The following is a 26,766-nucleotide window of genomic DNA, read 5'->3' on the forward strand; positions in this document are numbered from 1 at the left end:
TGAGGTTAGGGTTTGACTTTTCGGGCATCAGGCATTTATTTATCACCCTGCGCTCCTCCCAGATACCGGCAGCTGCCCAAGCTTTGCCTGCTGTAACACTGGACATTTGAGTCTTATGCGGTCTGTGGGTGTGCTTACAAGAGCAATGTCCTCCAGTCATTGTGCACGCAGCTCTGCACCTTCTAAAGCTGTGACCACTCCCAACAACGGCCCCCTCCCTTCTCTCCCACTCCACCTCGCCCAAAAAGCAAACCCAAATAGGAACATTGTCAGATTAAGCAGTTGTCATTCAACAGTTACAGGGAGTGGTACCCTGTTCTTGCCCTGTGGCTGACAGTTTGTGATCTCTGTTTTGGTCTCTCGCACTTCGGCAGAGCACAATTTAGATACACGATTAAAGCAAATTGTAATTTTAGATAATGGACATTTTATAGGGGTAAGCCAGGGCACCTGACTTCAGTTGAAGACGCCGTGGAACTATTCCATATTAAGCAAAACTGCGTTTGTTTTTTGTATTTGAAGTTTTCATCTAAAATTCTCTGATGACTTTTTAAAAAACAGCTTTCTTGAGATATAATTCACATACCATACCATTCACCCATTTAAAGTGTACAATTCAATGGCTTTTAGTATATTCACAGAATTGTGCATCCATCATCACAATTTTAGAACACTTTCGTTACCCCAAAAAGAAACCCTGTACTCCTTAGACATCACTCCCAACTCCTCCGTCCCCTCACCCTAGGCAACTGCTAATGTACTTTTTATCTCTATGGATCTGCCTCACTGGACAGATCATGTAAATGGAATCGCAGAATATTTGCTCCTTTGTGACTGGCTTCTTTGACTTAGCATGTTTTGAAGATTCATCTGTGTTGTAGCCTGTGTCAGAACTTCATTCCTTTTTATGGCTGAATAATCTTCCATTGTCTGGATACGCCACATCTATATTCCCCTCATCAGTTGATAGCCATTTGGATTGTTTCTGCTTTTTGGCTACTATGAATAGTGCTGCTGTGAACACCCGTGTGTAAGTGTTTGTGGAGACCCGTGTTTTCACTTCTGTTGGGTAGGTACCCAGGAGTGGAATTGCTGAATGATATGGTAATTCTACGTTTAGCTGTTTGGGGAGCTGCCAGACCGTTTTCCAAAGCAGCTGCACTGTTTTGCATTCCCACCAGCGGTGCATGCTTGACTTTTGTCTTATGTTTCAGGTGTAACATCTTGTTTTCCTAACTGGACTGTAGGTTTCTTGAGGTCAAGAAATTGATGCATACTTTATTTATTTATTTATTTTTTTATTTTTAATATCCTCCATAGGCTTCATGATTAGATACATTTTATTGTGCAATTACTAGACACTTCACTTCTCTGGGCCTCAGTTCCTCCTTTGTAAAATGGGAGCGATTATAATATTTAATTGCTGAGGGTCACTGTGAGCTTTAAAGGAGATGATACACATAAAATGTGTGCAATGATGTATTCCATATAGTAAGTCTTCAATACATATTAGATACTACTGCTATTCTGGGCACTTTTTTCTTATTGAGACTGAATTATTGATTGAGGTTTATCTTTAATATGAGCTTTTAAGAGGATTTTGGCTACGATTGTGATCTCTTAATCAGACACTGGTTAAAAATTAGTATATAGAGAAATGCTAAGATGGCAGAAACTTTGGATATGAACATTTGTATCTATCCATCCATGTAATACCACATTCCTCACTGAATCTGAGTGAGGAGAGTTGAGGGAAGAACATTTCTAGATCCTTCTGGCTTGCAAACTTGGACTGGCCAGGGTAGCCATAGTTTACCTGTCATGTTCCTCAGGAAGGAAGAGATCTCTCTCCCCAGGAGTCCCTGTACAAGAGTCTCTGAGACATTTTTTACACAGTGATCTTTGAACTGGGAGCTCTGCATCCTGGGGGTGGCGGGAGAGTGGCGGCCAGGAAGGATGTGTAGGTGGTTGCGGAGAGCCACCAGGTGGAATCACCCTACCCAGCCATGAGGTACACGTGAACAGAACTGCTTGTTTCACTCCCAGCAAGCATTGCTCAGTTATGCCACTCAGAGGCTCATTCATTCTGCAGGCAGTTGCTAAATCATTATTTTATGCCAGATGCCAGAGACAAAGCCGGAGGGAGGGTGCAGGGAGGGGGAGGGAGTTGTCATGTGTGAAGGTGAATGAATGAGGCTTAGTGTTCAAGGAGCAGAAGACAGAAAGTGACTTGTGGAGTCCTCAGCAAGGAGCTACTGCTTTAAAGACCAAGTGAGGGGCCGGCTCTGTGGCCGAGTGGTTAAGTTCGCACGCTCTGCTGCGGCGGCCCAGGGTTGGGATCCTGGGCACGGACATGGCACCGCTCGTCAGGCCACGTTGAGGCGGCGTCCCACATCCCACAACCAGAAGGACCTACAACTAAGATATACAACTGTGTACTGGGGGGGTTTGGGGAGATAAAGCAGAAAAAAAAGAAAAAAGATTGGCAACAGTTGTTAGCCCAGGTGCCAATCTTTAAAAAAAAAAAAAAAAAAAAAAGACCAAGTGAGACTCTGAGCAGTCTCTCTGAGTGCATCCTGAGCCATTCTCTCCCTTACTGAGCTCACTCAATCTCCCCAACCTTGCTTTCTCTCTCTTTCTAGACTGTCCCATCGTTGATTCTGACTTGGGGACTTTGCACCTGCTCTTGCTATGCCTGGAAAACTCCCCCCGACCCCCCCAATCTTCACAGGGTTGGTTCCTCCTCACCAGCTCCTCAGGGGACCATCTCCCAAACTCCCATCACACTCCAGCTCATTAACCTTTGCAAATTTCCTTTGAGCTCTTACTCCCTACAGTGATCTTGTTTATTTCCTTCCTTTCTTGGCTGTCTCCCTTCCACATCAGGTGTAAGCACCTTAGGAGCAAGAGTCTTATTTAGCTTGTTCATCGTGGTCTTTCCAGTGCCTGGAGGGATGTCTGGCACATAGCATGTGTTCAATAAATCATCATTGCTGAGTGGATGAAAGAGTTTGTATGCAGAGAAACAAACTGGAAAGCAGGAGATATATCGTAAACTCCACAGAGGAGCGATAAGAAACCAATTGGAAATCATTGGATTCTTCCTTATTAGGAAAGTCAAATGCCATTGAAAGTAGATGGTGGTGGTGACGGTGATAGCCAACAGTGTTAAGTACCATTCTTAGCACTGAAGTAAGTGCTCCACATATATTAATTCATTTAGTCCTCGCAATCACTCGATGAGGCACGTGTGGTCATTCTCGTTTTACAGATAGGGAAACTGTGACACAGGGAGATTTAGTAACTTGCCCAAAGTCACAGCTAGTAAGTAGAGGAGCAGGATTTGAACCCTAACCATCTGGCTCCAAAAGCCATCTGAATCACTTGGTGTTACTGTGTCCAGGTGATCACTGCGATGTAACAGAGAAAAGGACTCTTCGGTTCAATTCAGAGTCGAGTCCATGCTAGTGCCTGATAGACAGTGTGTGTAGTGGGGAGAGCATGTGGACAGGGATCCAGAGACCCATCTCTGTTCACTCTGGACCGACCAGTTAGCGACCTCGCCCACTCCAGATGGCTGTGTTTTGCAGGAAGTGTCTTAATCCCAAAACAAGGAAGCTGGACTCTAGCCTTAGATGATCTCTAATGTTCTTTCCAATATAAGAGTTCTTAAGCACCAAAGATGTAGAATCATTGAAAGTTACTTTCCCTCCCCAGGCGTCAGCCAAAGAGCCGTGAGTGTATGTGCATACATCCCCACACACATCTGCGTGTGCACAGAAAAGGATCTGTAAGAGTGCCCGCACACTGGTGGTGGTGATTTCCCCTCAAGAATGGAGGGTAAGGAGGGAAATCTCCCTTTGTATTTGTATATCTCTCTACTGTTTGAATTTTTCAACAAGAATGTGCTACTTCTATATTATTAAAAACAACGTAAAGGCAAAAAATTAAAGTGGTTTGTAGTTAGGTTACCAGTAGTTTACGTATAAACAGATATTTCTCAGGGAACGCTCTGGAGAGTGCTTGGAAGGCTTGCTTTCAAGTATTTGAATCATTTCCTCCTGTCTTGTTTAGCATTAACTTATTCCGTCTGGGAAGATGCATTTGTTTAGCAAGGAGAAGCTTCAGTTCAGAGCAAGACAGTCGAAAAGACTTGGTTGCCGTCTTCAGCTGTCTGAAGTGCTGTTAGGGAAAGAGGAACAGAATTCTCCTTGTTGCTTCAGAGCAGAATTACCAGCAGCAGGCAGAATGGACGGGGTGGAGTCCCAGCGTGTCTATGCTGGTAAACAGTGGAGCTGTCTTCCTAGACATTGTTACCATGCCAATGTCCTTTTGGTTTTTATGTATTTATTTTTTATCTGCCACTTTACTAAATGTTTTAATGTTTCTAATCATTTCTCAGTTAATTCCCGTGAGTTCTGCAGGCAGGCAGTCTACATCTTTCTTACCAATATTATACTTCATTTTGTTTTCTTGTCTAAATGAATTTTTAGAACAATGTTAAATAATAGCAAATTAAAAATATAGTCCTGTTTGCCTGTGTTGTGATAAATCTGTGGGCTCCTCCTTGTGCTTCAGCATTCGTGCATCTCTTCCTGGATCAGGAGAGGGCATGCTCTGTCTCCTCAGCAGGGGATGATGATTCTTCTGTTCAATTTTATATTTACAGTTAAGACTTATATACACTGGCACATTGGTGCCATTATTCCAAAGTGTATTCACATGTTTATGGTGGGTCAGAGAAGTTTTAAAGTTTTTGGTGAAATACCCGTAGAGTTTGCTATCTAAATATTTTTGTCGTTATTTAAAAAGTGTATTTTAAATTTTTTTTTTTTTTTTTTGAGGAAGATTGGCCCTGAGCTAACTACTGCCAATCCTCCTCTTTTGGCTGAGGAAGACTGGGCCTGAGCTAACATGCGTGCCCATCTTCCTCTACTTTATATGTGGCATGCCTACCACAGCATGGCTTGCCAAGCGGTGCCATGTCCGCACCTGGGATCTGAACCGGCGACTTCCGGGCCGTCGAAGCGGAGCGTGTGCACTTAACCTCTGTGCTACCAGGCCGGCCCCTGTATTTCCTTTTGCTAGGGGTTTTACATTATATTAAAAATCTTGATTGGTGGAAGTACTGTGTGATAATTTTCTTGTTTCCTTGTTTTTTATAGTGACATCATAATAGGTGCCTTTTGTTGACTGCTTTAAACTTGCCCAAGATCACACAGCCAGCAAATGTCTGAATCTGGATTTTCCCTGGTCTAACTTTAGTGCTTTCTTTGGCATTTTTTCTTAATCATGAGGGGTGGGGGTGACCCCTGCCTGAGTAACCAGCATTATACCCTCACACTGCTGGGGGCCTTTTAGAAGAACTGCCCCTGTTGAGTCCAAATAACTGGAATTGCCCTGTACTTTGGGTTGTTAAAGGAGGAGGGCAGTGTGGCCTGATTTAGAATCCCCTAAGTCCCTTGGCAGAATGGAGGCACTTCTTCCACTCGGGGACCCCAGACTCCTGCTGCATCTGTTCCGGGCAAGGTGGAGCTCTGGGGCTGCCACGTATAGAATATTTGACTCCCATGTGGTTTGGGGGACTTTGGCAAAGCTCACTTTCTCCCAAGCTTCCAGCCCACCTAATATTAATCATGCTATCTCAGCTGTTTTTGTGTGCCCTGGCCTCGGGTGTCCTGACCCATGTCACTGCGGAGGGCAGTCATGGGTGGCAGGGCTTCACAAGGGGCAGGGTTGTAGCTATCCCAAGAGCCTGTGCTTTGGGACTCCAGTTGGTATATTGGGTGCATCTGAAGACATCCCAGATAATCTTAGACCACCTACTGTTTTTCTCAGGAATGGGGGGGGAGGGGCGGGATTGTTGAATTTGGGAGTCACCCAGGACCTGGAAGATGTGGTTGAAGAGGAACCTACTTTCTTAGCCATTTGGCCTTGAGAGAAGCAGAGTCCACCAGGGCCGTGGTCCTCGTGATTATGAGAAATTGAGGCTCCCTTGTCTCTTCTGCCCCATCCACACAGAGCAGGTGGTGGTGGAATAGAGGTTTTCGGTGTAGATAAATCAGACCTGCTGGCTGGACCAGCCTCAGAAGGCTTTATTGTTCCTCTCCACACAAAGGGGACTTACCAGGAAGATGAAATGTGATTACTCTGAGGAAGCAGCCCAAGCCACTTGATTCTTAATGCTAAAATGGGCTCTAATCCTTGTTTCCTTTTCGGTATTGGATTAAAAGAATGTAGGGCAGGATTAGAAGTGGCTGTTAACAATGCCCACAATAAATAGACACCCTGAGAATTTCAAAACAGGAATAATGAGGTAGGAAGGGTTGAAGCTGCCACAGTTATTCCACCTTTAGAACTCGAGGTACTTGTTTTGATTTTCGGATTATATGTCTGCCGTCCCCTAGGAAAAGGTGACTTGAATTTAAAGTCAGTGAATTTAAATTCATTTTGTGTAGTTGGAAAAAAAAAAGGAAAATATTCATCAGTAATACAATAAATTCAAATAAAGACAGTGAAATATACCATTTTCCACTGTCACATTAGCAAAGATTAAAATAAACCTCATTTTTTTTTATTATCAGTTAGTATGTTAATTTGGAGAGTTGTGCAGAGTACTAGTGGGGGTGTAAAATTGTGCTTTCAGAGAATAATTTGGCAGAATTTATCAAGAGCCCAGAACATTTATACTCTTTATCCACTTATTCCATACCCAGAAAACTCTCCTGACAGAATAATTTGTGCAAAGACAAGCCTTGGGTGCAAAAATGTTCACGGATACATTAGTTTTAGAGCATTTTTCTTATTACAATAAATAATATCTACTCAATGCAGAAAGCTTAGGAGGACATAGGAACTTAGCAATTAAAGATTAATCACAATTTTACTGCAGAAAAAGAGCATTTTGGTATAAGTTTTTCTAATTTTTCCTCTACGTATGTGCTTTTGAAAAAATAGTTGCAGCATGCCTTTCTTCCCTCAGCTATCTATTTTGAACATTTTCTCCGTCTGTTGTACTCAGCTGGGGAAACTCTAACCCTAGTTGAAACCAACTCTTCTTTCCTTTCTGGCTTGCTCCTGGGCAGCTGAACGTTGTTAGAAAAAAAAAAAAAATCCCACACAATTGAGCTGCCTGGTTTCACCTTAAATTCATGGTTATGAACCTCAAATTAGTCCTTAGTACTATCCAGAAATGCTGAAACATCTCCGTAATAAAGTTACTCCCCCAGTCTTTGGGAAGATACCCAATACCTTCTTTATTCAAACCTCTCTTATACAATACCACTCTCCCCACTCTTAGTCAATAGACACCCCTGGCCTCTGCCAACTCCTCTTGGAGCACACCAGTCACCTCCTGCCTCCTTCCCACTGCCAGTGCTGTGGAGCCTGCCTCCGATCCCAGGCCACGCTCGCTTGTGTCTCAGATCCCACCACTTCTTCCTCCTCTGGGGCCTCAGTCTTTGGATTATCCATCCTCTCTCCTGCATCATCAACCTCCCTCTCTTTTGGCTTATTGTCAATATGATAGAAAATGCTGTGATGTTGCCGGAAGCCGCCCACCAGTCCTCTAAGCCTCTACCCAAGGACATGGTCCGGGAGAGAGATGAGGGAAGGCACGGCGGACCCTCAGAAGATGGCGGTCGGCCGCTCCTGATCCTGCTCATGCTACTGATCTTAGCAATATTGCTCTTGCTGTTCTTTTCTGTACATGGGGATATTTTGGGGAAAATCTCTCCAAGCAGGGTAAAAAAGTTGATGTAACCTGGCCTTCTAGGGAAGGTTCAGGGAACAACAGCCTGAAGGGAAAAAACAGTTCTGACCCCCTCCTGGAAAGGTGGAAAAGGGAATTTGGACAGCCCTCAAGGAGGAAGCCTTCTAGGAATCAGCCTCAAAGGAGAACACTCCCTCCTCAAGTATTTCTAGGAGGCAGATGTTATCCTCGGCCTGTTAGGACAGGAGGTAAATGGTGGCACCCACCCAGGAGCAAAGATATACAAAAGGTACGCTCTCCTAAAACAACCCATAACACTGATAAAGTTGCAGAAAAATATCATGATATATTGACACAGAGGAACTGGGATTATGATGAGGATTGGAAACCCTATAAAATAGTTAATGGTAAAAGAGAAACCCCAAGCACTGTGCCTGTATGGCTTTCGCTCAGACGGAGATGAGGGCCTGTGTGTACTTGGTCCCCTTACACTTTGCAATACTTCTGCTTTCGTTATTACAGGAATAAAGATAGAGGCTTAGGGCCATTCGACCCATGGGGAACTGAGTCTAGACGTTACACCCCGTTTTGCAATCAGTCTTAGACATCTAGATGCCTAGTAGACATATAGAAAAGGTCAATATCTGTAATTAACAAAGGTTGCTTGCTTCTCATAGACGTACTGTGCTAACATTATAACAAGATATGCTTATGTACCCATTTTGTTTGCCAAAATTATGTACTGGGACAATTCCATGAAATCATAAACGTGTGACCTGGACCCTATATAAGTGCTTGAATGCTTTAAATAAGTCAGACTTGGAAACCTCACTTCCAGTCTCACTGCCTCTCCTTCTCCGACGCCGTCCATCCCTCAGGAAACCTGGACTCTGCTGGAGCTGGGCTCCGGCATGATGTCTCACCTCTTAAATAAAAACACCTTCCTTGTTTTCACATCTCTGCTGACCCTGTTTAGCTTTCATACTTTTTCTCTGCTACCTTTCATAGCGCTTCTTGAAAGAGTTGTTTGGAGAGTCAGTCTCTCCCTCATCACCCATTTTAGTCTGGCTTCATCCTTGTTGTTTCACAGAGATGCTTGTCAAGGTCAACAAAGACTGTTTCTGTCTTCATCTTACTGGTCCTGTCAGAGTTAGAGATTTTCTCCAACCACACCTCCTACCTCTGTTTGATAATAATTCCCAAATTTTTAACTCCAGCTCAGGTCACTTTTCCAGGCTCCAGAGTTACCTCCAGCTACCTACTCGACATCTCCCCTCAGATGTCTCTTCGCCATCGCGATGTTAAAATAAGCAAGACAGAACTCTTGGTGTCGTCTTACACAGCAGTGCTCCTTCCTCTAAATCTTTTCTGTCTCTCTAAATGTCTCTACATCAGTTTCTTTGTTGAAGCGAAAAACCTAGGCTTAGATTTCTTTTCTTGTCCCCCACATCCAATTCAGCAGCTAGCCCTGGTTGGTTTGACCTCCGAAATCTGTATCAAACCCATCTGCTTATCGCCACCTCCACTGCCACCAGCCATGGCCGGACGATCGGAAAGGCGTCTTCTTTGCTCTACCCCCTGCTTCTGTTCTTGGGTCCTCCAGCTGCGCCTCTCCAGCGTGTCAGATTACATCCCTACCTTCGCTGGCTTTCCAGTGCCCTTCAGATAAAATCACACTCCTATCAAGTCCCCGTATGCCTGACCTCCAACCTCAGCTTGTACCGTCTTCAGTTCCGAGACAATGTCCAGCTCTTCTTCCTTCTTCCGCCTCAAGACTTTGTGCCTGCTCCTTCTCCTTTCCCAGCCTTTGAACGGCTGGTGTCTTCCTCATCAGGTCCACTTCCTCAGAGAGGCCTTGTCTGACTCCCTCTTAAAGACAGCTGTCCACACCAGTTTTATTGCGTCATTGCCTATATTTATTTACCTCAGAGCATTTATGAGAAGCTGCGATTGCTAGTAGGAAATAAACTGTTAATTATGCATTTCAAGTTGGCAGGATTACGGATGATTTTTCTTTTTGCTTTTTTAATGTACACAAGTAATACATGGTATTTTCTTCCTTATGCTTTTCTGTGTTTTTCAAGTTTACTGCAGTGAGTATGTGTTTTTTTTTATAATCAGGTAAAATGTTCTTGAAAATTTTAGAATGCTTTTATGACACATCAGATTATTGAATATAGAAGCAGAATTAGGAACTGTTGTGCTCTAGAGAATGACCTGAATGTTTGAAACACACTTGCTAAGGACACCCATTAGCCTTTGAGTCCTTCCAGGCCTGTATATTACCTGGATTTAGAAAGAGTGGCAAAAGTGGTATTTCCTGTGAAACCTCCCCGTCTGGGTAGACTTGTTTGTAGAAGGCGTTAGAAACTGGGGCTTAACAAAATGGTGATTTTTTGGAGGAGAGCATCCCACAGACAGTCCTCAGGGTTGGAAAGACATCACAAGTGCTCTTCACATCTGTTTTTGGAGCTCTAGGGGGGCATGTGGCCTGAGGTGTTGTCACAGCCCTTTACTCACTTCACTTAAGGCAGTGGTTCTCAAACCCGAGACCTTTTTGGGAGTCCCTGAGGTCAAAATCATCTTCATAAGACTAAGATGTTATTTGCCTTTTTCATTCTTATTCTCTCCTAAACGCACGATTGAGTTTTTCAGGTGCTATATCATTCACAACAGAAGCAGAAGCAGATAGGAGAATCAGTCTTCCATGAAGCCAGACATTAAAGAGGATTGCAAAAATTATATTAAAAAAGTCAATATTCTCACTAAAAATTCTTTTCTTGTGGAAATATAGTTATGTCTCATTAAAATGCTATTTATGTTAACATATATTGGGTTTCTTGTTATTTTAAATGAATTAATAAATACTTTAAAATTTTCTCAGTTTAATTTCTATTACACATAAACAAACACTCTTTGGGGGTCCTCAATTTTTAAGGGTATAAAGGAGTCCTGAGACCAAAATTTTGAGAACTACCAAATTAAGGAAATAAGAGAACTCTTTCTGGTGGATTCCTCATGGCTCAGTAAACAGATGAGTTGAATTGCATAAGAAAGAGAACAAAGCCTGGGGTCGGGGGTGGGGGGTGGGGCGTGGGGGGGAATGACCTAGTCTAACATGCAGCTGTTGGAAGCTCCTGACGTTGCATTGAATCTTCCTTCTTCTCTCCCCCTCCTTGCTTCCCCTCTCTCTCCTGTTTTAGAGATCATGCATGATGTGATAAAGAAGGTAAAGAAGAAGGGAGAGTGGAAGGTAAGTGGAAGAGTACAGTTCATGGCCTCAGAGGCGAGTCCTTGTGGAAGAAATAAGAACGGGGGTAGAGTTGGGGAAAGGTGTGTAGACAGGGAATGAGGACTGTTCTGTGTCCAGAGTACAAGAAATAGAATCTGCTATGATCCTGGTTAAGAACTCTCTTGGTCATATAGCTTATCTTCAAGATCACCTGGTGGGGCATTTTGGCAGTGAACTTCCTTTATGCAAACAAAATCATACCTGGAACCCATTATATAAAGCAGAAGAAGGTGAAATTATTCTGTTTGCTATGGCAGAGAAAGAGGAGACCCTTCTTGTCCCTTTGGTGGCCTTAAAGCGTCACCATGGAGCCCACACAGCAGTTTGAAAAGCCCTCATCTGGTCTGTCCCCATCTGTCTGTAACTACCTAAGATGAAGAAGTGACCTTGTTTATTCATAAACATTGAGAGCAATGCTGGAACAAGTATTTGAGCCAATCAAATTGGTTATGGTCTTGGTTCCTGTAGCGGGTGATGCAGGTGGGAAAGCATGCTATCCCCCATTCAGGAAGTCAGCGTTTTAGGGGTCACTTGGTTCTCTGGGGCTGGGCATTGTACTGGCCAGGAGAGCAGGCAGTTTTACTTGAACTTCTCTGGGGGTTGTTGAAGGGTTTATACTAACCATTCATTGCCCACACGTTTTCAAGTTCATTGGGCGTGGGAACCACAGAGCTCATTGGTACAGGAGCATTTGGAAGGCTCACCTCTGGCCTTGAGAGATTCTGTTTTAGCCAGTATGTCCATCCTCACCACCCAGGGCGGGAGGCCATCTGGTGGGAAGTCTTTCTGAGAGCCTCTCTCTCTTACCTGTCCCAGCAGGTAATGGACTGTGGACATGTGAATTTTAAACTGATCTGGAGGAAGCTGCCTCATAAAATGACAGCTAATTGGCCCTCATACTGCAGTAGAAAGCTTTCTGGTCCACATTGTGTCTAGCTCCTGTTTCCTCGGTTGATATCGTTAAAGAAGAAGAGAAATACGTAGCCTTGTTTTAGCTGCCAGCTTCCTCCCTCCACCGAGGGCTGAACAGAGATACGAAAGGTTCCCTGAAGGAACCTCAGGTGTGAGGCTTTTAGACCAGGCCTGGCGAGTTCTTGTTATTCCAGTCTGGACAGAGGTCGGCTACAACACATGCTGGTACCTTCTAGCGACATCTGCAGCCAAGCGCTCAACTTCCATACCATGTGTGTGGCACTAGTGTTCATTTTCCTTTTAAGAAAAAGGTTATATCCTGAAAAAATACTCTCCAATATGGGTTTCTCTGAGTGTGGGTGCTGTAGATGATTTTTTTCTTTTCTTTTTTGTTTTTGCATTTTATGAGTATTTATCATAGAAAATTAAAACAATTTTTTTAAGTTTATAAGATTAAGTCAATGAGAACAAGCTCTAAGTCCTAGAAGCTTAGGTTTGATGTGGGAGATAAAAGTTAGCAAGTATTTCAGCAAACCTCTGACCCATAGGAAATATCGGTAACTCAATATTCTGCATTTCTGCGGTTCTTTTCGAAGTCTGATGCAGCAAGCTGACGAGAGGATCGTAGCAGATGCCATCCAGTCCATAAGCTGTTCTCTGCTTCCAGGTGCTGGTGGTCGATCAGCTGAGCATGAGGATGCTCTCCTCCTGCTGTAAGATGACGGACATCATGACCGAGGGGATAACAAGTGAGCACAGCATTCTCTCTGCCCTTGAGTGACACTCAAGCCTTCTCTTGGTGGCGAGTTTTCCTCCTCCCTATTCATTATTATCTTGCTTGACTTTGGATTCTTCCAACAACCTGGGTGCTTAGACTGTAAATTCCTGAGAGAGACCCAAGGCTTCTTGTTTGTCACTGAATGCCTAGCACCTAATCCAGTGCTGGATGCTCATTAAATATCTGTTAAAGGATACCAAAGGAAGGTTAAATCAAGAAAAAAAGGCAGGCTGCCCAAGAGAAAAAATGGGCAAAAGACCTGAACAGGCACTTAACAAAGGAAGAAATCCAAATGGCCAACAAATAAATGAAAAATTGTCCACCCTCAGTAGTGATCAGGGAAATGCAATTAAAACCAGACTGAGGGCTGGCCCCATGGCTGAGTGGTTAAGTTCATGTGCTCCACTTTAGTAGCCCAGGGTTTCACCGGTTCAGATCCTGGGCACAGACATGGCACTGCTCATCAAGCCATGCTGAGGCAGTGTCCCACATGCCACAGCTAGAAGGACCCACAACTAAAAAAGAAATATGCAACTATGTACCAGGTGGCTTTGGGGAGAAAAAGGAAAAATAAAATCTTTAAAAAAAAAAACAAACCAGAGTGAGACACTGCTATACCCACACACATTGGAGTATTTAAACTCTGACAATGCCGGATAACAGAGAACATGTAGAAAATGGAAACTCCTATATGATGGAGTGTCAGTTGGTACAGCTACTTTGAAAAACACTTGGGAGTGTCTAGCAGAGTTGAAGGTCCTGTGAGCCAGCAAGTCTATGGTTCGGTGTGTGTCCTAGACAGCCTCAGATGTGTGTGCCCAGGATGCATGTGCAGGAATGTTCGCAGGGCATTGTTCCTTGTAGCTCCAGATTGGAAATGACCAAAATGTCCATCAAGAGTAGAATGGTGAGGGCCGGCCCTGTGGTGTAGTGGTTAATTTCACGCACTCCACTTCAGTGGCCCAGGGTTCATAGGTTCAGATCCCCGGCAGGGACCTATACACTGCTCATCAAGCCATGCTTTGGCCGATTCCCATATACACAGTAGTGGAAGATTGGCACAGATGTTAACTCAGGGACCATCTTTCTCAAGCAAAAAGAAGATTGATGGAGCTGGCCCCGTGGCTGAGTGGTTAAGTTCGCGCGCTCCGCTGCAGGCGGCCCAGTGTTTCGTCGATTCGAATCCTGGGCGCGGATATGGCACTGCTCATCAAACCACGCTGAGGCAGCATCCCACATGCCGCATCTAGAAGGACCCACAGCTAAGAATATACAACTATGTACTGGGGGGCTTTGGGGAGAAAAACGAAAAAAATAAAATCTTTAAAAAAAAAAGAAGAAGAAGATTGGCAACAGATGTTAGCTCGGGGCCGATCTTCCTCGCACACACACACACACAAGGGTAGAATGGTTAAATGAATTGTGGTATAATCACAGAGCAGAATACTATACAGCAGCAAAAATGAATGAACTCTGGCTACTCACAGTAACATGAGTGAATCTGATAAACATAATGTTGAATGAAAGAAGTGAGATACAAAAGAGTACTTACAGTGTGCTTTAATTTATATAAAGTTCAGAACCAGGCAGAACTAAGCTATGCTTTTTAAAATGCAGACATAAGCGGTAAAACCATAAGGAGAAGTGATCACCATTCAAGTCGAGATGGTGGTTCTCTTTGGAGGGAAGGGAGGAAATTGTGATGAGGGAGGGGAATAGAGTAGGGGGACACTACTGCAGTGCTGGTGGGTTCTGTTTCCTAACTGGGGTGGCGCTTTTGCAGACATTTGCTTTATACTTATTTGTGTGTTTATGTTTTAGTCACTCTTTGGAATGTGTATGATAGTTTCACAATAATAGGTTTTTGTAAAAAGTTAAATCACCTGCTTAAGGTCACTAGCCAGTGTCACAGCTGAGATGAGGACTCAGACCTCCTGGCTTCTGTCCCAGAGCTCTTATTCATGCTCGTGTGCAGCTCTAGTCTTCCTTAGGGGCTCCTTTTGAGAGGGATCATGTATTTTAGTCTTTGAAACAGCAATGACTGAAAAGCAATCTTGGGGCCGGCCCCATGGCCTAGTGGTTAAGTTTGGTGCGCTCCGTGTCGGCAGCCCAGGTTCAATTCCCAGGCGTAGGCCTACACCACTTCTCAGTGGCCATGCTGTGGTGGCAACCCACACACAAAATAGAGGAAGATTGGCACAGATGTTAGCGCAGGGCAAGTCTTCCTCAGCAGAAAGAAAGAAAAGCAATCTCTTTTGAGGTATTATTTCAAAAAGAAAGTTAGCCTTTTAATTTTTTTATTTTTCCTTCTTCTCCCCGAAGCCCCTCAGTACATAGTTGTATATTTTAGTTGTGGCTCCTTCTAGTTGTGGCATGTGGGATGTCTCCTCAGCATAGGTTGATGAGCGGTGCTAGGTCCGTGCCCAGGATCCGAACCGGTGAAACCCTGGGCCGCCGAAACAGAGCACGTGAACTTAACCACTTGTCCACAGGTCCGGCCCTGGAAGTTAACTTTTGTTTATCCTCCAAAAAAAATGTTGGATGAAACATACCTGTTACAATGCAGCTCCCAATTTTTTTCCCCTGGAGACAACTTCATAGGATACGTGGCTCCCAGATAGTTGCTGGTGTTTGTCAAAATTATTACCATACCACAGTTATGGAAATCGAGGCGTGTGGAGGTTTTCAGTAAGCTAAATGAATTTAATTTAAAGGTTTGTCTTTTATTCTAAGATTATCTCTTTCCTATTAATTGGTGTTAAAATGTTTTTAAATTGTAAAATTATGGTGATAATGTGGATTTTCTTGTTGATCAAGTTCTATGTGAAACATATATGTGAAATCATTTGGAGGGGATACAGTCACACCTTGGTTGTGATCCCTTCATTTTCAAAAACGCGTTTCCAAATCTAGTTTATCTATCACCAGAAGCATAGTCCTATAAATGGGAGTTCATAATTTTTGGTGTGACTTTTTACCATTAAGTAACCCAAGACCAGACTTGCCATGTTTTTAGCTTACAAAGTTATTTTCTTCGTTGAATTTTTAACACTTTTCCCCCCCATCAAAGCAAAAAATGCACAAAAGTTAAGGGGAGAAAAAGCCAAATGGAGCTTCTAACAGACCAGCAGTGGCTCGCTGGCCTGCTCCTTCTCCCACGTCCCCAGGTCTGAGCCCCAGAGGCAGCCGCTCTGCTCTTTCTTCTGGTTGTCTTTTCGATATTTCTAAATGAATGCTTATATTGTTATCCTGATTCGTCGATGTCAGATGTTATCTGTTGACTTCCTGTGGTGGATGAGGGCTCAGCTCTCCCTGTTGCACACAGACTCTTCCCTACCCCAAAGGTGGGTTTAAAACAATGTCCTTACTTGGAAAAATTTTAAAATTAGCAAGCCTATGTCGAACCCCCAAATATTTTGGGGGGAAGTATTACTGGGCTATGACATTCAAAACTCTACAACCGCTGGTAAAGTAGATGGTTGAGGAATTTTGGTATTAATTTAAACATTATTTGGGGTGAAAAGTCTTTATAAATGTTGCAATGGATGCTTCTAAAGTGATGCTTCTATGTGCTTAACTCACCTGCGTAGGAAGAACAGCATCATATGATTGTACTGCTGTCCCTCTCCCTGAGGACGGTGCAGCAGGGCTAACGCCTCTTAAGCTTTATCGGGCCACTAGTAAGATGACGACTCCCCAGAGCTCTTCCTTCCAGGTTGAAGGCGCTGACATAAAAGAAACAAGCAAAGCAAACACCCATGGTTTGCTTCAACGAAACTTGACGTTTAGTCTTTGAAGTACTGAGAGGGACAGTATTATATAGAGGGTATGTCTGGAATGTCCTCATTTGATATACAGAAGAAAATGATAAAACTATCTAATTGTTGGTAAATAAACCCAACATGGAAATTCTAAAGGAACTGGGATTATTTAGGACAGATGAGGAAAAACTGAAGGAAGAGGCCAAAGACTGCTCTTGACAGAACAAGGTGGCATTTTCCGTTTTCAATCAGAACAGATCAGGAATTTCCTAAAACTGAAATGGGAAGTGGGAAATATTTAATGTGATAAGGTTTCCGGTTTTCTAACATCTTGAGCATTGTGAGAGGTGGAATTCGAAGGATGGCGTGGATGATTCTTTTCCTCCCCCCACTGTAGATATGTATCTGCACCCGTCTGAAGGGGCCCCGCTACATTGCTTCTAGTATTACGATCACCAGTTATCTTTCTTATTCACTGTGGGCTCTTGTCTTGTTGTCTAGTTGTGGAAGACATCAACAAGCGCAGGGAACCTCTCCCCAGCCTGGAGGCTGTGTATCTCATCACTCCGTCTGAGAAGGTAAATCCTCCCCCTGGAAGAGCTTTGGCTGAGGCTACACGTGCTGGCTTGTGTCTGCGCGGCACAGTGTCTGCCTTTTCTAGGTTAAGCACGCATTTAACACACTGCTCTGTTTAAGTGTGCAATCCACAAACCGGAAGGGAGGGGTCCAGGAGGAGTGCTGAGTGCGTTAAGCTTTCTGAATACAAGTGCTATCTAGAAAGCCAGCTCCCAGTCATTCTAGTTTTCCCCTGGCACTCCCTCTCTAGGTAGGAGATCCTCTTTATCTAGTGATCCACCTTGAGAACTTTGGTATTTTATGCTTTCAGATCTATTTCATCAATATCCAGTTAGTATTCAAATTTACCTGTCTTATCGTTTTTGGAGGTTAGTTCAAATCAGCATCCAAACAAGGTCCGTCTGCTTGCTTTTGGTTGATAGTTGTCTTAGGTCTCTTCGTCTACATAAATTCCCTCCAGTTTTCAGGGTTTCTTTTCACTTTTGAAAACTGGCTTGTATGTGAGTTTCTGCAGATGCAACTAAATTCCCGGAACTTCATCAGTGTGAATCTGCTGGAAGGTTTATGACGAGTTTCCGATTTTGTGGGTCTCTTCTTAGGAACCCAAGTTATGGTGGCTCCAAAGAACTGACACTCATTCTGCAGTGAGCTAAGAAGTCTTTTGTTCATCTAAACTCTGAAATAATCCTAATTTTAAGTCCTCAGAACTCAGTTATGGCTGAATATGAGTTAGAATTACGCATCCGAAATCCCCTGCTATTTTGTGCAGGCAGCTGGAAGCCAGCGTGGATGTGACTCAGTTCAGATGCAGGTTCCCTTTGCTTCTAGAGTTGGCTTCAGCTCCCTTTTTCCCTCTCCGCAGTCTGTCCACTCTCTCATCAGTGACTTTAAAGACCCACCGACTGCTAAGTACCGGGCTGCCCACGTCTTCTTCACTGACTGTAAGTACTGTCAGCTGCCACCCCTGCCTGTCCGGGCTAGCGTTTCTGCTCACCGGGAAGAAACGGGTTGTCCCCATATTTGTTGTGATCTTTTGTTTTCTCTTCAGAAGATAAATTGCATAAGAGACAGAAATAAATGCACACAAATACAAACTTACTAAGTCATGCAGTCCTTCCTGATGAAAAACAGCTCTTCTTTTAAAGACTAAAGGGTTTAATGCTGAGAAACATTTTCTGATGCTAGTCTTGGTGTTTTCACTGCATAGACTTCCAGATATCACTGAACTGTTGTGTATTTCCACGAGTTTTTCAACTACAAAGATATTCCACTCCAGTGGTCTTTTTATCAGAGAGACCTGCATCATTGGCTTGGAATCCATTTTCTTATTTTGTGGGGGTTTTGTGCATGGAGCCTAGTGCAGAAGCATCTTTGTCCATCTTTGTTAATAGTGAAGAGAGATGAGCAGAGCTAGATGGCTAAATAATGTACCCAATAACAAGTTGCCTGTGTTCCCTCTAGGGAAAACCCCACAAAACTCCCCACTGAGAAAATGTGGAAAGGTACTTGCAAAGAATAATTTTGTACTATTTGAATATGGGTGACAGAACAGGTAGATAGCGTTAGTAACAATAAATCAATAACGCATTTCTGGGAACCTGAAGCCATTTGTTCAGCCCAGGAGAGTCATTAGAAATCATGGTCCCCCCCAAGGGGGTCTCTGCAGCTGAGTTCCTCAGAGGGTCCAGGGGAAATGCCTGCATTGCATTTCCTAATGATTTTATTTTCCTTTATTTTTCATAAGCATGTTAGATGTTTGGTGTTTGTTTATGTTATAGGCCTTTGCCTCATCCCTTCTTAATCTTTTTCTTTTTCTTCGTTTCCTTGATATCAGAAAATGGTTTTTATTAGCTCTCAATATCTCAGTCTTTATTGCCATTTGTTTCTTTGTTGTATGTTGAGGGTCTGGGAGGTGGTTTTATATTCCTTTTTCACCCTCGAGGTAATGGATAGTTTGGGCTGGGATGAACTTTCTAGTTGCCTTTTTAAAATCCTCGTAAAATAAAGAATCCACCAGAACCAGCAAATGGACAGGAAAACCTACTGTCTTTGTCCTTCTTGCAGCTTGTCCAGATGCCCTGTTTAATGAGCTGGTGAAATCACGAGCAGCCAAAGTCATCAAAACTCTGACGGAAATCAACATTGCGTTTCTCCCATATGAGTCCCAGGTGAGGCCGAGTGGGGAGTGTGTAGGAAATCTGCATCCTGGCTATTCTAGCAGGAAGTCTGACAGATTCTGAGAGGGTGGGGCAGGGGTGCAATAAAGAGAGTGGGGGAGGGAAGAGAGCATATTCTGAATTGCTGGATGACGTGGTGTAAGTGGATGTTAACCTGGCAGAAAGAAACAGTATTCCTTAGGGGTCTGCCCCAAGCCCTCGTCTTACTCTCCAGTTATTTCTGACTTCTTTTCAGCCATTGTGCCTTTCTTGGATGCATTTCAGCCTTGCTCACAGTGTTCACTTCTATTGGCTGACTCCTTGAATAACCAAAAAGTAGCCAATCCAAAAAGCACAGAAGGAGAAGAGGGGCAGGGATCAGACAACACCATCTGCTGCAAAGGAGGCTGTTTTTATGTAGAAATAACCTCAGCTTGTCATGTGCTGACAGAACAGATGGTGGCCTTCGTCATTAGCAGTTAACGCTTCAAATGCTAGATGCGGTGCAGCAAACCTCTCTCCTTGGAAAAAAACAAAGTTGTCAACCCAGTAAAGGTGAAGCTGATTGTGAGAGAGTAGACGGAGTTCATTTCTTAATATTTTAAGGTTTGTTAAAATGTCTTCTCCTAGCAAACAAAGAAACAAAAATAACAGGACTGCTATGCATTTTGTAGAGATAAAAAATGATTGTGGCATATTGGGTCTTTATAGATCAGCTTCTAGACACCAGAGAGTGACTTATTCTTAGGTAATGAGGGATGGAAAAAGTACAGTGTGAACATTTAAAGACATTTTCTTTCCCTTCTCACTTGACCTAAAGCGTGTTCCCAGCTGGAGGGCAGGAAATGTTTCTTCCTCTGTGTGAGCCCTGCCACCACCTGGATTGAACAACAGCCAACTTGAGCGTATTCAGCCATATTATATTTCATAGATTTTTTAAATCTATGAAATAAGTAAAAAGTAATAAACTTTTCTTACAAAAACTCATTTTCTAGAAGATCAGGGTAGTTTACATAAATAAGATTCTGAAAGAGTTCTGATGAGTAGTAGACTAGGTAGTTTAAGAGGAAATTTTAAACTTCTAGAACCTACCCAAAAAAAAGAACAAGAAAAGAGAAAAATTCAGGGCTGGCCATGTTGCCAAGTGGTTAAGTTCTCGTGCTCCACTGCAGGCGGCCCAGTGTTTTGTTGGTTTGAATCCTGGGCGCGGACATGGCACTGGTCATCACACCACGCTGAGGCAGCATCCCACATGCCACAACTAGAAGGACCCACAACGAAGACTATACAACTATGTACCGGGGGGTTTTGGGGAGAAAAAGGAAAAAAGTAAAATCTTTAAAAAAAAAAAGAAAAGAAAAGAAAAATGCTTAGAACATATACTGAGGATAGGAAATTATTAAATCCATGAAAGCCCCTTTATTTGCCCACAGTCACAGCACGATTTCTAGCTTCTCCCTGTTTGTTTAAACTGACAGTGGCCTGTGAGGTCTGACCGTGCTTCCTCTCCTCCTGGCCTCATTGTTCACCAGACACAGCAGCACGCGCCTGCCTCGGGCCCTGGCGCCAGTCATTCCCTCCCCGTGGAAGGCGCCTGCTGGTGAGAAACCGCTCACCTCCTGCAAGCCCTCGCTCCAGCTTCACCTTCCCAAGGAGGCCTTGTGTCCTCCCTGCCCAGCCCCTGGGCGCTCTCGTCCCTGCTCTGTTATGCCCTCGTACACTTAGCACTTCCTCACAGACCGTAAAATGTACTTTCACAATGTCTGTCGTTTATCATCTGCCTCCCCTAATAGACTGCACACTCCTCGAAGATGGTTGTGTTTGGTCACTTAGAGTTCCCGAGTGTTCAGCACAGCGCCTGGCACACAGCAGACAGCCAGCACATATTTGTAGAATGAATGAAAACACCGTTCTGTAGACTCACGATGAGAACTGGAGAAAACCCCACTAGTTCACCGTTCTGCATGCAAACATTATATCTATCTATATATTTTTTGCCCCTGTCTCAGGTATATTCCTTGGACTCGGCTGACTCTTTCCAAAGCTTCTACAGTCCCCACAAGGCTCAGATGAAGAATCCGATACTGGAGCGCCTGGCAGAGCAGATCGCAACCCTGTGTGCCACTCTGAAGGAGTACCCAGCTGTGCGGTATCGGGGGTAAGGCGGCCACCAGTCTGCCTTCAGTGGCTTCTCCTGTGTCTGCCGAGGGAGGAATTTCTCAAAGTTCCCTGGCACTTGTCTCAAGAGAGTCAAGATTTGAGCATCTCACTTGTATAATTATTCATCTGCCGCTCTTGTTATGTTCTGAATTTTATTGTGAAATATAATAATACATGCAGAAAAGGGCAGGAGATGGACATATGCAGTTGTTGAATAACTAAATGTGAACCCCTATGTAACTGCAACCCAGGTTTCCTACAGTTTTTCTTCCCCTTCTAGCCTTTAAAAACGAATGTCATCTTTGCAGAAGATGTTTCAGAGTAAGATAAAATACAAAGAGAATAATTCTCCAAAGGACACATTCCTCAGATTTTACAAAGTCATTCGCTTATCACTTACCTGCTGTGTGCTAAGTGCCGGGGGTGGGGGTGGGGCGCCTACCCTGAAGACACAGCCCCTGCCCTTGGAAGCCCCTGATCTGGGAGGGTAGCTAAGATGCCAATGTGTGTGCATAAGACATGCACACCTACGATATAGGCCCTGTGAGGCCAGTGCCTTAGGAAGGCAAAAGCCAAGGGCTGGGGCCTCCGGAGTCAGGAGAGGGCCCTTTGAGCTGAGAGGATCAAGAACGGCTTCAGACTACAGGGGACATTTGAGCCAGGTCTTGAAGGACAGTTAGGATTTGGATAGATCAATGAGGAGCAGAGGGCATTTTGTGTGGACAGTTGGCTCTTGCCATTGGGATGACAAAGGCGTGGAGCTGGGAAAACAAAGAGCAAGTCTGAGGAGGATTGGTGGTCCAGCACAGTCTACGTGTGGGGCAGTGGGGCGAGATGAAGCCCTTGCTGGAGGCCTCAAATGCCAGGTGTGGGATTAGGTCCTGCCGGGGTTATCCCGGGGAAACCTGTGGGGGCCTGCACAGGGGAGTGAACGCAGTGCTGTGGGAGTGTGAAGATGGGAGTGTGAGCAGGAGTCGGGCCAGGGGAAACCAGAAGGGGGAGGCCACTGCAAGAGGAGCTGAGGGCCTGAACTTGAAGTGCCAAGGATCGCTGCTCCTCCTGTCCTTATTCCTTCAGCGTCTGGTGGAAGATGTAACCGTAGAAAAACACCTCCCTCCATTGTTGGCATCCACTGCCGGAAGCCTGGTGGAAGTTAGGAAATGGGGGCCCAGCCCGTGTCTCCTGACAGAGCGGTGGGAACCTGGAGTTCGTTCCTGGGAAGGATGGGCTGGGAATGGAGCCGCCTCAGCACAGAGCCTGGCCAGATGGCAGGCTGCAGCCACACACTGTGTACCCTCGGGAGGAGCCCCAGGAAGTGCTGTCAGGCTCCGCCAAGGGGAAGGTCCAGAGGTTCCCACTTACATCTTTCTGGCTCTGCGGGCAGAAATGTCACTTGCCAATAAAACAAAACTAGACCCAAGGGAATTTGAATTGAGAGGTGTGAGAATCAGGTGGGTCAGGTTCGGACAGCCTGATCCTGGGGTAAGGATGGATGGCCAGGCCCCCGCTGAGATGTGGCTCTTTGTCTGAAGCTGCTTGGAAAGACTACCTCTGTTTTCACTTAGCAAAAAGAAGGGACTAGAAAGTCATTTATGTTCCAGGCGCTAAGTATTTTATTTGTCCTTTTTAATTATAATATATGAATATAATCTCATTGTAAAAGAGCAGTACAGATGAAACTCATGTCTCCTTTGACCCTCCCCGCGCTGTCCTGCCTTCCTCCCTGAGGGCAGTCGGTGCCATCGATTAGGTGTACAGGCAGTTCACCCTGTGTCACTCCTCCTTTGTCAGGGAATACAAGGACAATGCTTTGCTGGCTCAGCTAATCCAGGACAAGCTCGACGCCTACAAAGCCGATGACCCAACAATGGGGGAGGTGAGTCTGAACGTGGTTCACGTGGTTCACTCGTCAAGCGACCACAGTGTTTGTGTGGCCGTCCTGGGGACAGCTGGGTTCTGTTGCGCACAGAGTGTGTGTGAGTGCCACTGTTCCTGCGACTGGTGCAGTCTCCAGACCTTATTCAGACTGCAGTAGTTTGTACATGTGCTCGTGTGTATGTGTGTGTGTGTGTGTAGTTCTGTGCAGTTTTATCATGTGTATAGATCCATGTGACCCCCGCTGTAGTCAAGACACAACTGTTCCATCACCATCCTGACTTTCAACCTGAAGGTCCCGGGTCCTGGGAACCTCTTTGGTCCCAGGCAGACAGGGTGGTGGGTCACCCTATTTGTGGTGGTGGTGCCCTCCTTCAGAAGCCCACGTTGGACCCCAGTGCAGCTTTGGATCTGCCTTAAAGAACCCTCAGGAAGCAGACACAGTGGATCCTCGCGTGGTGTTTGCTGGTGCTCCCCTCAACCAGCGAGTGGACTAGCGGCCAGTGCGGGTTCGGCAGGCTTTACCTCACAGTTCGCGTCCTGCTGCCGCCTTGTACAAGAGGGGTCGCCAGGCTAGTTGGAGGCGCTGGGGCCGCATGGGTGGCTTGTGAAAGCTTCCCTGTGTCCTTCTTTCCAGGGCCCAGACAAGGCGCGCTCCCAGCTGCTGATCCTGGACCGTGGTTTCGACCCCAGTTCCCCTGTACTCCACGAGCTGACCTTTCAGGCTATGAGTTACGATCTGCTGCCCATTGAGAATGATGTTTACAAGTGAGTATAGAGACCCGGAGTGACGGCAGCTTGGCAAATGAACCAAAGACACTAACAGAAGAAAAGGAAGTCCCTAATGCTAGGAAAAGCGTTGCATTGATACAATCTTGCTAATAAGCCTGCAAGCTTTTCTTTGAGTTCCCAAAACCCAGCCAGGAACTCACGCCCCTTTTGGGAGAACAAGAACTTTAGATCTTTAGTTCACAGCTCATGACACCTCAGTTCACAGCCTGCTTGGATGTGTTAGGATGATGATTTGTGAATGTATGTCTTATTCAGAGTTTGAAACTTCTTAATTATAGATCATGAAATATGATGAAATGTATCAGTAGGAGTTTCTTACTGAACTTTATTTGCAGAGGAGCTATTTTCTTCATTACAAACATTTTTCTTGGGAGCCATCATCAGAAACTCAGCTTCTAAAAAACTAATTTTTCTTTTTCTGAAAGAGGACTGTATTTTTCTCATGTCATTTATTGTATAACATTAACTGTAAAGATAGTGGTTTCAAAATGAAGGTTCTAAAAGTATGATTGAATCTCAGCTTTTCTCCCTTTTGGTACCTGTAACTCTTCTTTCCTTTATTATTTATTTATTTATCTATTTATTTTTTGAAGAAGATCAGCCCTGAGTTAACATCTGCCAGTCCTCTTCTATGTGCTGAGGAAGACTGGCCCTGAGCTAACATCTGTGCCCATCTTCCTCTACTTTTTTTATATGGGATGCCTACCACAGCTTGGCTTGCCAAGCAGTGCCATGTCCGCACCTGGGATCCGAACTGGCGAACCCTGGGCCACCAAAGCAGAACGTGTGCACTTAACCACTGTGCCACCAGGCCGGCCCCTTGCTTTCCTTTAGATGTTTAGGATTTCACATGTAAAAGTATGCTGAGGGCCTGTTGCAGGTAGCTGCTGAAAGATCTTTAGGTACCACCCATCTGAGGATGGTGTCCCGGTCCTTTCCCAGAGAGGAACCAAGGTGATCTTCACCCTCCGCTTAAAAGTAACTGAACCCACCCATAACCTGACTTCACATCCTGAACCAGATGCCTGCAGTGGAGCTCTTATTGGCCCCCCCTGAGGATTTTAGAACAGACCTTCAGGTCAGTTGACTTTGAATAGAGCTTTGGGTCTCTCCCTGCCCATGAAATCGCGGCCCTGTTAGTGCTGACAGAGCAGACCTGATAGAGACAGTGACACATCAGGTGGTCGAGAGGCTGGTCATGAAATCAGTCGTGGAACGTCTGTCTGCTGAGGACTGTGAGCTCTTGTCTGTTATAAACCGGAAGGGACTGGATAAATTTTGTGGGGGCTTTTCCTCTCCAGGTATGAGACGAGCGGCATCGGAGAGGCACGGGTGAAGGAGGTGCTCCTGGACGAGGACGACGACCTCTGGATAGCCCTGCGCCACAAGCACATCGCAGAGGTGTCCCAGTAAGAGCCCCCCCGCCCGTCCCCGTTTCCGGACACTCCCCCAGCTCCAGGGCTCGCCCCTGTGCACAGGGCCAAGCGTTTCTCTCCCATCGTGGTTGCTCAGGCACGTACTCTGGGCAGCTTGGGCAGAGCTCTTCAGTGGATGCATTTGTTGCTCAGCGAGGTCACCAACATGCTAATGAATGATGGCGAACCCCTTCTGGTCTCTGAGCTCGAGCTGCCCTGACTTCACCGAGTCAGAACAGACATTCTATGTCAAGGTTGCTTTTAGAATTTTTGGAAAGCATTTGTAGCTCTCTCAGCAAAATGCTTTATAAACACTTAACATCTATGCCAGTTTATTCATTGCAAGATCCAAACTCCACTTCATACAGTTCAATTAGCTTTTATATAGCTGGTGGGTAATCTTCCTTCCCTGTTGTCTTACCTAAAATTTCTGAGCAAGAACTGATTTCTATATACTCTGAACTGTTTCTTGCTCTGAAAATGTTTCTAATACCTAAACATTGTTATAAGACTTTAAACTATAGGTAACAATTCTGCTTTTGCAGAAAGACACATTCTGCTGCATTGAATTGGTGACGTCCTCAGGAAATTCACAAGGAAGAACAGAAGAAGGCTTGGATAGTTCTGTTGTTTAGAAAAGTGGTCTCCAAACTTGGATCACTCAACTTTAGAAAAATGTTGATTCATATTTCCAATATTTACATTTGTGAATTAATTGTATGCTCTCTTGTGCTAATATGTATATTTTACAGCATATACAGAAAGATAAATTTAAAAAGAATGAAGTAACGTGAACATAAATAGATGTCCTAATATTTTCTTGTCTCTTCTTGCATCATCTTAAATGCCCGACTCTGGTTTAGAATATTAGTTAGAAAAATGATGTACCTTTCTCTCTCTTCTAAGAAAATCACTTTAAATGATGGCAGGAAAAGTCGCCAAATATTCCCAGAGGAAGACTGTTGCACGACTTCTCTAGCGCCCAGACTGACGCGTCCGGGGCTGCTTTGAAACTTAGCTGCCTCCTTCTGTTTTCCAGGGAAGTCACCCGTTCTCTGAAAGATTTTTCTTCTAGCAAGAGAATGAATACTGGAGAGAAGGTAAGCCCGTGCGCACGCCCCAGTGCCCTTGAGTTAATCCCTGCGTTCTCTCTAGGAGCAGGGAGGGGGCCTAGCGAGTGAGTGGTGCTGTCCTCACTTCTTCTAGTATCGCTTTGTCTTATTTTTGTCTTTTGATACTTATAGAGAGCTTCTTTTTGTTACTCTGAGGATTAATATTTATTGTTTTGGATCATAATTCATTTTAAGCCAGAAGGACTGTGAATCCTTTTTTCACTTG

The 26,766-nt window shown here is 44.6% G+C and overlaps 1 protein-coding gene across 4 annotated transcripts in view; it reads left to right on the forward strand.

Annotated features, from left to right (window-relative positions):
- The window catches only part of STXBP1 (syntaxin binding protein 1), a 64,787-nt gene that overhangs the window by 17,419 nt on the left and 20,602 nt on the right, over positions 1-26,766 (forward strand). For all 4 annotated transcript variants that reach the window (XM_046670510.1, XM_046670528.1, XM_046670519.1 and 1 more), the window contains exons 2-11: positions 10,915-10,964; positions 12,583-12,664; positions 16,956-17,032; positions 17,893-17,971; positions 19,095-19,198; positions 21,196-21,344; positions 23,138-23,222; positions 23,859-23,989; positions 25,315-25,422; positions 26,468-26,528. In XM_046670510.1, coding sequence (XP_046526466.1) covers positions 10,915-10,964; positions 12,583-12,664; positions 16,956-17,032; positions 17,893-17,971; positions 19,095-19,198; positions 21,196-21,344; positions 23,138-23,222; positions 23,859-23,989; positions 25,315-25,422; positions 26,468-26,528 — 926 coding nt within the window. The remainder of the gene's footprint in view (positions 1-10,914; positions 10,965-12,582; positions 12,665-16,955; positions 17,033-17,892; positions 17,972-19,094; positions 19,199-21,195; positions 21,345-23,137; positions 23,223-23,858; positions 23,990-25,314; positions 25,423-26,467; positions 26,529-26,766) is intronic.

This window comes from Equus quagga, chromosome 1 (assembly GCF_021613505.1).
Source record: "Equus quagga isolate Etosha38 chromosome 1, UCLA_HA_Equagga_1.0, whole genome shotgun sequence".
Lineage (NCBI taxonomy): Eukaryota > Metazoa > Chordata > Mammalia > Perissodactyla > Equidae > Equus > Equus quagga.